Raw genomic sequence first — 12,854 nt, 5'->3', positions numbered from 1 at the left:
GAAACCCTGTCTCTACTAAAAATACAAAAAATTAGCTGGGTCATCCAGGCACGTCCCTGTAGTCCCAGCTAATCAGGAGGCTGAGACATGAGAATTGCTTGAACCCAGGAGGCGGAGGTTGCAGTGAGCCAAGATCGTGCCACTGCACTCCAGCCTGGGCGACAGAGCAAGACTCCGTCTCAATAAAAAATAAATAAATAAAATAAATAAAATAGTACTTCCTTTAAAGTATTCTGAAACTCGAACATTCAGAGAGATCAGATTGGCCTCCTCCGCAGTAGGTCCAGACTGATGATGGTAAAATCAGATTTGTTCCATGTTCACATGGTGCTTTACAGACTTCATTAAGGGCGTGGCTCCAGCGTGGCTGGTTGTCATGACAATCACAACCAGCACCCTCCCCAAGCCTCTGAGCTGAGCACACACCCTGAGTTTCTGCATTTAGTTCTCCGAGAATGCCCTGAGGTCAGTCTCTCCTCTTACCATCTCAGTTTGGTTTATTTGACAGGGAAACTAGGGCTCAGAGAGATGAAGTGATTTGCCAACAGTGTCAGACCTAGGTGTGTCCAGCCTGCGAGTCCAGGCTTTTCCTGAAGGAGAGGTGCCACTCCTGCTGTTTACGGAAAAGCCTGGGACTCAGCGACAGCGCCTGTGATGTTCTAGGGCCAACCTGGGGATCGGAGTAGTCTTTCTAGAAATCCTGGTACCCCTCAGGAGGGGCCACGAGGGGTGTACGAGGTGAGGGGGGGGCCAAGGATTTCCAGGCGTGGTGGGTGCCAGGGCCTCTCCTGGCTCTTAGCCGTCTGCAGAGCCCCAGACAGCTCATTAAAGAGCTCGGCGTTGTAACAATATTTTAAGAGGAACCCATGACTAGTTTATTTGTTAATGGCTCAAGCAAGAGTCCACTTGCTATGGTAATGGCTGGTTCCAGAGGGAGCATTACCAGCACAAACTGCTTTCTAGCCCTGCATTAGAGCTGGGAGTTTTTTTGGTTTCCTCGTCTTTCTTTCTTTCTTTTTGAGACGGAGTTTCACTCTTTTCACCCAGGCTGGAGTGCAATGAGGCAATCTCAACTCACTGCAACCTCCGCCTCCCAGGTTCAAGTGATTCTCCAGCCTTGCCTCCTGAGTAGCTAGGATTACAGGCACCTGCCACCAGGCCCAACTAATTTTGTATTTTTAGTAGAGACAGGGGTCTCACCATGTTGGCCAGGCTGGTCTCAAACTCCTGACCTCAGATGGTCCACCTACCTCAGCTTCCCAAAGTGCTGGGACTACAGGCATGAGCCCACTGTGCCCGGCTTAGAGCTGGGAGTTTTCATTAGCAGGTATTTCACGCAACCCAGTGTTGGTAAACGCACCCCATCTTCCGGCTCTAGGAGAAAGCCCCTCCTTTTCAAGCAGAGCCCCCTGAAACAGCTCGTGTGGTTTGGAGCAGGTACCAGCTCTGCATGTGTAGCTGAGGGAGTCTCTCTTTGCTGGGATCTTGGTGTCTGCACTGGGCATGGAAAGGGGTCTGATTAAATGAGGGCCCGCCATGCTGTGCCTGTGAGGGGAGGAAAGTGTCTTTCTTTCTACCCATCCTAGACTCACGGCTGAGGGCCCTATCACAAAAGGCAGGTTTGCAAGAGGAAAGCATTCAAATCCTCCGTAAGGAAATGAAGGCCCAAAGAAATGGTTAAACGCATGTATTTTTATGCTGGATTTGGTGAAGAAGGGGATAGTTGTGGAGAAACAGGATTGGATGAATAGTGAGATCTTTTGGTGACAAACTGGGGGAAACGTCGCAAGTCCTGTTTGTTCAGATTATCAGGATGTTCTTTACCTGTAGGTTCTAGGGGGCACCTCTGGAATGAGGGTCTCATAACCTGCTTGAGGGGAGAAGGGCAGGGGACGTGAGAGAGACCATCCTACTTCCGCCCTTTTTCAGTATGCCAACGGGGCATATTTGGAGGTATTGTGAACTCCATCACTTAGCGCGTAGCAGGCAGTCAGAAAACACTTGTCCCAACCCTGTAATCTTGCTCTAAGATTCTCTGTCTGCTATATTGTCCTACAAATGGCTACAAACCCGCCAAACGCTGGGAGGCTGTGGTCTGGGGTTGATAGACAATTTACCGGACTTGCTTAGATGGTCAGTTTGCAAGGCCACATCCCCACCGCCACAGACCTCGGTGTCCTCCTTAAGCCTGTCAGCATCTGGGTATGTCCTGATTGGGATGGTGATGACCCCAGATGGAATTCATGGCAACAGCTACCGATAAGTGAGCCATCATCTTGGCCAGCTGCCCTGCTCAGAGCTGAACTCAGCAAACCCTGCAAGAACCCTGCTCGCCCTATTTCCAGCAGAGAGAACCAAGGCTCAGACAGGTGACATGACTGCTTGCCTCTGATTCCGAAGCCCGGCTCCATAACCCCCGACTAGACAGCCTCTCTGCTTTGGTTCAAAGATAGTTTCAAAACCTTCTAGACATAGCCAGATGCGGTGGCTCACGCCTGAAATCCCAGCACTTTGGGAGACCAAGGCCAGTGGATCACTTGAGGACGGGAGTTTGAGACCAGCCAACATGGTGAAACTCCACCTCTACTAAAAACACAAAAATTAGCTGGGCGTGGCGGCAGGTACCTGTAAATCCAGCTACTTGGGAGGCTGAGGCAGGAGAATCGCTTGAATCCAGGAGCCTAGATCACAGCACTGCACTCCAGCCTGGGCAACAGAGCGACACTCTGTCTCAAAAAAAAAAAAAAAAATTGGGGTCGGGGGGCTTGTAAGTGATCCACAGACACTTTCAATAAAATTAATACAATAAATCAATCAAAGGGGTTTACTGGGGTGGTGGCGCCTCGATTAAACTCGGTGCAGTCTTTATTTGCTGACTGTGCCTTCCGTGTGCTTCACGCCATGGGAGGCCACGTGGAGTTTATGGGGCCCCGCCCTTGGAAGCCAGGGCAGATCCATATTCTGTAAGGCCTGAAAGGTCTGCAGTTTGGAATCCTGATTTACGAGAAAGTACACAAAGGAAACCTGAGACTCTGTGAACTCATGCACTGGGCCCCTCATAACCGAGCCCTGAGATAAAGGACTTGGCAGCATTGGCCTCAGGGCTACTCCAGCAGGGCCTCTGTCCCCACACTCCCCCGGGGCTGCCCTGAGCCACGTCTGTGGCTCTGGCTGCAGCCAATACTGATGACTCCCAGACCAGGGCTTCCAGCCCATCCCCAGCCGCCTATGCCCTGTCCCCTCACATATCTCAGGACATGACACAGTCAAAGCCGAACCAAGTCTTTTGGGTCAGCCCAGAACAGACCTTATGAGCTACGTGGCTCTAACAGTGGACTTGCTGGCACCTGTTAGAGGGCACAGGCACGCAGGTCAGCAGCAGAGGGGCTTCTACTGTGTCTCTGAAATCACACCTGCAGAGACACCATGGTGAGGGGTCCCTGAGTCCCCCAAATAAGCTCTCACTCCTCCTGCATGAGCAGGCCATGGAGGGCCGGTTCTAAGAGACACTAACCACTCGAATCATGCAGTTCTTCATTCAGACACCATGGAGTCCTGGGGACCCACTAGGACTACGTTAGCCATGGAGGACAAGTTCAAGGATGACCGAGACACTATCCATGCCCTCAGGGTGGCTGCACGCTGGAATCCCACGTGTTCCAGGGACTGGAATGCTCCGGGTATTCTGGGGTCCCACCGCCCCCAGTCTCCTAAGCTGTGGCCAGAGACAGGACCATGGAAGCAGGTGGTGTGAAACAGCCTTGGAGAAGGGCTGGGGCTGGAAGGAAAGTGACCGAGGATCTTGCCACGCCAAGAATCCCAGCCCTCTGTCTCTGTATCCCTTCAGCATGGCCTTCTCCAAATAGCTGGGCGACCATCTCACCGTTGCCTTTCCCTGGTCTGCAGGTGGTCCTTGGGAAGCTGTATGAGACCCGGAGTAGTCAGCTGAGGAAGTACAAGCCGCCCGTGAAGCTGGACACCTTGTGGCACATGCCTCACTTCCAGAAGGTCAGTGTCACCTTCATCCGTGCCCCTCCCTGCACCATGCTGGCTGCTGCTCACCTTGCCAGGTCTTTACCTGCTGTCTCTAAGTTCTGTGGGCTTCTCACCATCGATTAGCACAACAACAGCAGCAGCAACAGCTAATGTTTCTTGAGCACTTCCTAAGGCCCGGAGCTGAGCCTATGTGTACCATCTCCATGACTGTTCACATTCACTGAAGGGGGCAGCTGCTGGTACCAGGCCTATTTTCCGGACAGGGAACATAGTGGATGGTGCGGAGTGGCAGAGTCTTGGGCTGAACCCAGACCATCTGGGTGCAGAGGCTGGGCGGCTGTCCACCTGAGGCAGAGGCGGTCTACCTGTAGAGGAGGCTGTCCACCCGAGGCAGAGGCTGTCTACCTAGAGGAGGCTGTCGTCTGGGGAGGAGGCAGTCCATCTGGGGTGGAGGCTATCTAACTGTAGAGGAGGCTGTCTACCTGGAGGAGGCTATCCACTTGGGAGGAGACTGCCCACCTGGGGCGGAGGCTGTCTCCCCGGGGCAGGGGCTGTCTCCCTGGGGCAGAGGCTGTCTGGGCCAAACCTCCCTCCGGGGAAGGGGTAGTTGATGCATGACATCCTGGGCTGGGAATTTTGGGGTGCAAGACAGATGAATGCCAACCAACATGAACCTCCCACAGAGCGATGTCCCTGGGGAGAGAGGAGCAAAGGTCTACCAAGGACTGGGGCAAGTGTGCAACATGTACCCAGACTGACCTAGATAAGGACCCAGGGAACGTGCCACATTCTGGCCTCAGAACTCAACCGGCGTTCTCTCAAGCACGTAGCCCTGTAGCACCCAGACAGGGATTCATCTTCAACAGCTTTTGGCAGGGAAAGAACAGTCAGTGTAAGAGCCGGGGGCACCATACGGAGAAAGGAAAATGGGATATTTGGGAACAGTGGCTTCAGGATGGGGCCGAAGGAGCTGCGTGTGCTCAGCTCAGGCAGAGGGAGCCTTTCTAGGAGGCCACAAGGCACTCGCCTGGCCCCAGGAAGACAGCTGCACAAAGCAACATTCCTGGCCAGCCAGGCCCGGCTGCTGTGCCACATTAAACTGCAATTTAAACAATGAAGGGCCGGTGCTTTTCTGAGCCTAATGCACTCGAACAGGCTGTAGAGCTTCACCGGAGAAACCTGCTCTGCCCCCCTTGACGCGGCCTCTCATGTTCTGCCCAAGTGGCCTCTGCCAGCATATGTCAATGACCATGCGCCCCGCCGCCCGTCAGTGCGCTGCCTCCATGCACAGCAGACGTCAAGGGAGGAACAGGGCCGAGCACACTCAGGAGGTAGTGGGAGTCACTGCAGCTCTGCAGCTCCTCTCACTGCTCCTGCCCTCAACAGCATGGCTCATCTCTAGCTTCTCTGCCTTTTCCAGCCATGTCACTTCCTCTGCTTCCCCTGCTCTCTCACTCACTCAGCAGATTCCATCCACAGCCTTCATCCTGGCTCTAGCTGTGGTCTTTCCTCCCTGCCTTTTTTTCTTTTTTTTTTTTTGAGACAGAGTCTCGCTCTGTCGCCCCGGCTGGAGTGCAGTGGCCGGATCTCAGCTCACTGCAAGCTCCGCCTCCCGGGTTTACACCATTCTCCTGCCTCAGCCTCCTGAGTAGCTGGAACCACAGGCTTGCACCACCATGTTCAGTGAATTTTTGTATTTTTTGCAGAGATGAGGTTTCGCCATGTTGGACAGGCTGGTCTCGAACTCCTGGGCTTAAGTGATCCTCGTGCCTGGGCCTCCCAAAATGCTGGGAGTACAGGCCTGAGTCACCACACCCAGCCACCTCCCTGCTCTTTTCTCTGTGAGAATCCCTGCGGTCCGTGGGGACGCTGCCTGAGGAGGGACTGGGACCCAGCGTTCCACTGGCATGGGCTGCCCTCTGCAGCACTCTGCTTTAGCCTTTGACTCCCAGCCCCACTCAGCCCCCTCCTTTCTGACTTAGAGCCCAAGACCATGGACACAGGAGACTCAGGTGGTCTCCCCTCAGCAGAGCAAGGAAAGGGCTCCAGGTAACAGTGCTACACCTGTGCTGGGAGCTCCGGTCTCACTCACCTGTGTCCCATGGTGCCTGGCCCGGAATAGGAGCTAAATGCACATAGAATGAGCTTCCATTTTCAAAAGAGGGGATTTGACTCAGCTGACCAGAGGTCTGCCAGTCTTGAGACCATTATTCTGACATATGGCTATGAACAATAGCAAACCAGGAATGATGGCCTCCTGTTCCGTGCCAGGCACTGTGTGAGGTCATGTGTGCATATTCCTTCACTTCATCCTCAGAACAAGCGTCCTGACCGGGTGGTGTGGATGAGAGGCAGAGGCCCTCCACAGAGTGGCAGGGCCAGGAAGCCAGGTGTGTCTGATGGCAGGGCCCAAGCTGGTACACGTGACCTATCAGGCCATAAAGATCATGAGAAAGAAAATCAACATGCAAGCCACAGTATCTGTCGAGTGTTTTCCTCCTTTCCGAGGATATTCGCAGGATGCTGGGAGTTAAAGCTGCAGGCTGTCTCCCTATCCTACTGGCCGGAAACCCGGGGCCAAGGGAAATGCGGAATTGTGCAGGGTTCATCCCCGGATGCCGCCCTGTCCAACCCAGCAGAGACCCTTAGACCCACAGAGTGCTGCCGTTATGGGTGTCACATGCAGTCCCCTCCTTGTCAGGAAGTAACACCAACAAAAAGTATTTACTGAGCCCTTAGAATGCACCCGGGGCTGAGCATGCCTCATCGCATAGATATCATGCCCCCATTCTACTGATGTGGAAGCTGAGGCTTGGAGAGGTGAGAAGTAGAGTCTGGGTCCAATCTGGGGTCTTCTAGCCCCGGGGCCTCCCGAGGACCTCTTACCTCACCTCCAGGCCCCACCCACAGGTCCCCATTCTCGCCACCAAGGGGCCCTTTCTTCCCCTTCCCGTCACTTAACTCTGCAATTAATTAACTGGGTAATGTTTTCCATCTTGTTCAGTAAAATGTGAGCCCCCCAGGACCGTGCCTATCAGTTCCACACCTTGTCCCCAGAGGCCAGCAGGGTGCCTGGCACAGAGGAGGGGGTCAGTGAACATCTGTGGAATGAATGAATGAGGGTATGAAAGACGGAACCGCCAGTACAGCCCAGAGTGACAGAAGAATTTAAAAGCCTGTTACGGACCTGATGAGCCTCCCCTTTCTCCCCTTCCCAAACCAAGCACCCAAGCACCCACCATCCCGGCAGCCACCAACTGGGCCTGGACTCAGAGGTCCGGGCGGGCAGCCAGGGCCGCTCCCCCCGGTGGAGCTGCTCTCTGCGGTGCGTGTCGCGCGTGAAGCCCCGGGAGGGCCTTTGTCTGCGCCTGGCGTTGCCGCTGATCTGCTGCCCCCACCCCGGCCCCATTATGAAGGGAAAAGCGCTTCCAAAAAAGTTGAACCTGTCACGGTGATGGATAACCTAAATGGACTCTCCCCGCTCACGAACAGATGTCGACGCTGAACTCTGTCAGAAATAATTAAACACCTTTCACATGGAAAAGCAGCAGGCAGGGCGCGGCGGCTGCACCGACCCCGCCAGCCACGAGGGGGCTGCCCCGCCAGAGGGGCTGCCGAGACCCCCGCCCCGGACGACCCGGGCCACTTACAGGGTGAAGAGAGGAGAGGGACCAAAGAGGGAAGAGGACACGTCCCCCACCGTGCATTCCCTCCAGGCAGGGCAGTACAGAGATGTCTTCTTTCTGGTCTGTGCCACCAGCAACTGCCCCGGGTGGCCGGAGCCCAGGAGGGGGCTTAGCCAGCAGCCAGCGAGGGGCCCTCCTTCCAGGACAGTTATGCCTGGGCTCTCCGGACCTCAGTTTCCTCATATGAAAATGCGTGGGTGGGACTAGTTCTTGAGTGTCCCTTCCAATCCAAGATTCTGTGATTCCCAGCTCACTGGCCCAGGAGCCACGTGGGAGGGAATGGGAGCTCTTGGAGGTGCAGACCCCAAACCCAGGGTGAGCCAGCAGGGGGAGCAGCTCAGATCCTTCTCAGGTGCTCAGTTTGGGGATGGGACATGAACTCATTGTCTCCTGTCCCTGAATGGAGGAGCTGCTGGACTGAGGCCGATGCCCTCTGTGCCCTGGGGGGATAGAGATGCTCCCCTGCCCTTTGGCCCGGTGTTCTAGGTCTGCAGGGCAGACCGCAAGGCCAGCAGGGAGTAGTGTGGTACATCTGTGTGCACACATGACTCCAGGGACAGCCAGATGGGGTCAAGTGGTGACCCTGCCACACCTACCTGTCAGGTGGCTTTACCTGTCCGCGACCCACTTCCTGTTCCATAAAATGGGCTAACAAATGCTCCCCTGGCAGGGCTGCTGGGAGGATCCGGAGAGAACGTGTGAACCATGTTTAGCAGAACGCCTGGCCCATATTAACTGCCTATAAATGGCACCTGCCATGAGGATGGTTGTGGAGATCATTCATTCATTCATTCACTCGCTCATTCACAAATCTTTTCCACCTGCGCCTTTGTGCCGGGCCCTGTTCCCTGCACTGACACTATGCTGGCAAACAGGCCAGACTCGGGTGTGACTGCCGCCGTGGGGCTGCTGGCCACTGGCTTGGGGTGACATGGACAGACAGACCAAAACACAGGCAGCTGCACAGCTGGACACCTGGGCTGGGAAGTCTGGAGAAAGTCTGCCCTAGGTGTCCTCGGGTGTCCCCAGGTTCCCCATGTCCGCAGCCTGAAATGGTCCGGAGACACCAACCTTGCTTGAAGGGCGGAGTCCACTCCCATAACGATAGCCCCATGAAACGTAACTCTGCATGGACCGGCCCACCCTGTTCCTGTGCCTTTTGCAGAAACCTCAGGGCTCCCCAGGCAGGGTCCAGACACCCCTACTTGCCCAGGCAGCCCTCTCTGGGGCCCTGGCTAACAGCGCTTCCTCTGGTTCTCAACTAGCCCCACGTGCATGGCCACACAAAGCAGACGGTACATCCTTCTGCCCAAAGATGGAGAGCGAGTGCCCCCAAAAGCTTGTGGCCGATGACAGTGGCGAAAGACGGGATGCCACTGATGAAGAGACAGCTCAAGTACACGTTAGGAGACCTTGACAACCATGGCTGTGATCTGTATTTATTGCCACTTTAATAACATGTTGTTGGGTAAAAGAGTCCATGCCACGGGACCCCGTCTGGAGAGAAGCTCCCAAGCATCTGAGTGCACAATGCCTACAGACGTTTGGCACGAGGGCCCCCCAAATGGTAGCAGTGGTGATCTTTGGGGGGGGTGGGGTTTGAAGCTGATTTTCCTTTCTCTGACGCTCTTTTCTATATGCTTTGCATTTTTTTCATTTAAAATGTGTTTAAAAGATGGAGATCCTGAGTTCTTCCCCAGGTGTTCATCCCAGTGTTCGACCCCCAGCTTTGAGCTCAGTTCTTCCTGATGTCTCACCAAACGTTCGCATGCTGCTGGCCAAGTCCGGTTTTGCATATTCAGCTTCCCTCGGGCATGAAGGTCAGGGCTGTGCTCCAGCAGCGAAGCCTGCTGACTTCTGGAGTCTGGATCTTTATCATAAAATGTATATGTTATAATTAGAGACCCAACATCCATTTTAGAAGGGGGCTTGCCCAAGCATCTGGGGGGGGGGGTGGTCTCCACATTCCCCTCCCGCCCCCACCCCCAGAACACCCGCCCCTGCCCCCACAGTCCTTGTCTCTCTACACCACCAATACCCACCAACATTACATAGTCGTTCAGTCACTAAAGTATGAACAAATTGACTATATTTTCATTTGGCTTTTGGTTTCAGCCCCACTGCTTTAGAATAATGGCCCAAGCTATTAAGCTAACAGTTTGATTTACAAGCTTTTGTGCTCTGAACGCTGGGATCAGACTCCTCTGTTCGTGGAAGAATAACCCTGCCTCGGGTCTCCTGGGTCCCCTAGCTTCCCTAATAGAACAGGAGATGGAGGGAAAAAAACATATCTCAGCAGCCAGCCAAGCAGTGACACCCAGAGATGCAGCTGATTAGTGAAAGCTGCTGAATCTAAGAAAAGGATTTTCTTTCCCACCTTTAAGCTCTCTTACAAATCATAGCTGGCTGGAAAGTTAACTCTCTGCTAAACCCCCCAAGCGGACTCCTAGTCTGTCCACCCTGCCGCCTCTGCCTCTCCACAAGGCTTGCCTGGTTAAAATGAAGATGGGCAGACCTCTACAAAGGTGTATCTGACCCCGGGAAGGATAGCTGCCAGATCTACTACCCCTCCAAGGATCTCTGCACCAGTGATGTATTTTAAGAATCCTGTTGCTTCCTTGCAGCAGAATAAGAATCATCCTGTGTCACTGTGGAGGGCACCAAGTACAGGAATGGAATGTGTCACATGTGGAAACAGGGCAATGGGAAGAATGATTCAGAGGCCCTGATGGAGTCTTCCTCTCTAAATACAGACACCCCCCCCATTCTACGTGGATCAGCCTGCAGACGAGCTGACTTGCTACAGGGATGAAAGCAGGAGCTTGGCCGGGCACAGTGGCTCACACCTGCAATCCCAGCACTTTGGGAGGCTGAGGTGGGTGGATCACCTGAGGTCAGGAGTTTGAGACCAGCCTGGTCAACATGGTGAAACCCCGTTTCTATTAAAAATGCAAAAATTAGCCAGGTGTGATGGCAGGCGCCTGTAATCCCAGCTACTCGGTGGCGCTGAGGCAGAAGAACCACTTGAGCCCCAGAGGTGGAGGTTGCAGTGAGCAGAGATTGTGCCACTACATTCCAGCCTGGGTGGCAGAGCAAGACTGTCTCATTTACAAAAAAAAAAAAAAAAAAAAAACAAAGCAGGAGCTTAATTGGTTTTACATAATCTGGCACCTCAGAGGTAGAGAATTTTTAGGCACCTGCTCGTGAGGTGACATTGCTGCTCAAATACTGGCAAGCCACAAATAGCCAGAGCTGAAGGTCTGGGGCAGAGACAAGAGGAAAGGAGGCATTTGTGTATGTGGGGAGTGATGGGGGAATAGCAGCCAAGTTCCTAGAGCAGCACTCAGAGTCTGGGAGTGTCTGTGGTGGGGCCTGGAGAGGCCAGCAGTGAAGAGATGACCAAAGCTGACACTTCCAACAGGACCAGTCCTGCAACCTGGGAGCCCCCAGCCCGGCTGCCGCCTTCATCCTTCTAGCTCCAGAAGCTTTTTGTCTAATCCAGAAGGTGGTTCTCCCTGATTATATGCAAAAGTATCTCAGGTTTTTGTTGAAAATCATCAGAATCAATGAGTAAGACAGTTGGTTTGGGCATCAGTCACATCTTTCTAATTTCTAGAGGCAGCAAGAGTCTCATGTTGAATTTGGGGAGTTGATGGAATTTGGGGGGTCCCCAATTTCCTCTTCCGACTTCTAGCTCATCTCCAGGAGAATCCTACGATCTAGAGAGAATCCCACTGGCTTGGGAAGGAGTTTGGGGAGTAGCATCTTCCTCAACATCTCCCTTGAAGCTTTTTTTATTTTTGAGACAGGGTCTCACTCTGTTGCCCAGGCTGGGGTGCAGTGGTACAATTATGGCTCAATGCAGCCTCTACCTCCCAGTCTCAAGTGATCCTCCTACCCCAGCCTCCTAAGTAGCTGGGACTACAGGCCCGCAGCTAATTTTTAACTTTTTAGTAGAGACAGGGTCTCACTATGTTGCCCAGGTTCCTTCTGGTTTCTGAGTGTCCCCACTTGTCAGCCTCCATCCCCCGACCCCAGCGAGGTTGGTGGGGTGGGGACCCAAAGCCACCTGACATGGCGTCACTTGACACAGTGCCACCTGACACAGGGCTGGCAGCAGGTTCTTGCCCATAAATGGCATCAGATGATTTCCTGGAATAAACTCAAGGTTCCTTCAAACTGAACTCTGGCAAAGCTGCAGGTGAAATGGATCAAGATGCTGGCTAACACAGCCTGACTGGCTACCCTCAGAGATACAAAGTACATGGCGTCAGTGAACACATTTGGGGTAGAGGGAAAGTAAGACAATGGGGAGGTTTTATGAAGACTGATTCTGTCTTCTTCCCCTCCTCTCCTCAAAGAAGTCCTAGGAAATGATGCCTTAGGGTGGTGCAAAAAAAAAAAAAAAAAAAAAAAAAAAATGTGGGTAGGTTGACCAAAGTCCAATGACCGGGAGAGTGGAGGGGAGAAGTTATCCTAAAGACAGAGTTCCTAGACAGCAGCAATGATAACATCAATAGCTCACACATCCTGACTCCTTCTTGAGTGCCAGCCTCGGTGCTTTTTTTTTTTTAAACTATATTTTATTTTTTTAAGACGGAGTCTCACTCTGTTGCCCAGGCTGGAGTACAGTGGCACAATCTTGGCTCACTGCATCCTCCGCCTCCTGGGTTCAAGCAATTCTTCTGCCTCAGTCTCCTGAGTAGCTGGGATTATAGGCACCCGCCACCACGCCCGGCTAATTTTTGTATTTTTAGTAGAGACAGGGTTTTGCCATGTCGGCCAGGCTGGTCTCGAACTCCTGGCCTCAAGTGATCCTCCCACCTTGGCCTCCCAAAATGCTGGGATTACAGGCGTGAGCCACCACGCCCGGCCCAAGCCTGGGTGCTTTTGTGAGTTATCCCATTTCATGTCAATACTCTCAATAACCCCACATGGTAGAGATGAGTCACCCCGTCTCTGAGGCAAGGAGGCTAAGGTTCCAAAGCTTAAAGTCACATGCCTGATCAGCATGTGGCCAGGTGGGGACTTGGACTCTGGCTGGCAGCCTCCAAGCCTCAGGCTCTAAAAAAGCTGATAAATACTAAAGACCTGCAACTGAGGTCGCGCCAGTGCGGGGCTAAATGCAGGACCTGGGAAGGAAAGTGCAGGGCGGTCAGGAATGAGGGATTT

The 12,854-nt window shown here is 53.5% G+C and overlaps 1 protein-coding gene across 2 annotated transcripts in view; it reads left to right on the top strand.

Moving 5' to 3' along the window:
• The window catches only part of CFAP77 (cilia and flagella associated protein 77), a 167,815-nt gene that overhangs the window by 132,251 nt on the left and 22,710 nt on the right, over positions 1-12,854 (top strand). For both annotated transcript variants that reach the window (XM_010372830.2, XM_010372829.1), the window contains one exon: positions 3,907-4,008. In XM_010372830.2, coding sequence (XP_010371132.1) covers positions 3,907-4,008 — 102 coding nt within the window. The remainder of the gene's footprint in view (positions 1-3,906; positions 4,009-12,854) is intronic.

Source organism: Rhinopithecus roxellana, chromosome 16 (assembly GCF_007565055.1).
Source record: "Rhinopithecus roxellana isolate Shanxi Qingling chromosome 16, ASM756505v1, whole genome shotgun sequence".
In the NCBI taxonomy this organism is placed as follows: Eukaryota; Metazoa; Chordata; class Mammalia; order Primates; family Cercopithecidae; genus Rhinopithecus; species Rhinopithecus roxellana.
Note: the sequence above shows the minus strand (reverse complement) of the source record. Positions and strands in the feature narration are given on the sequence as shown.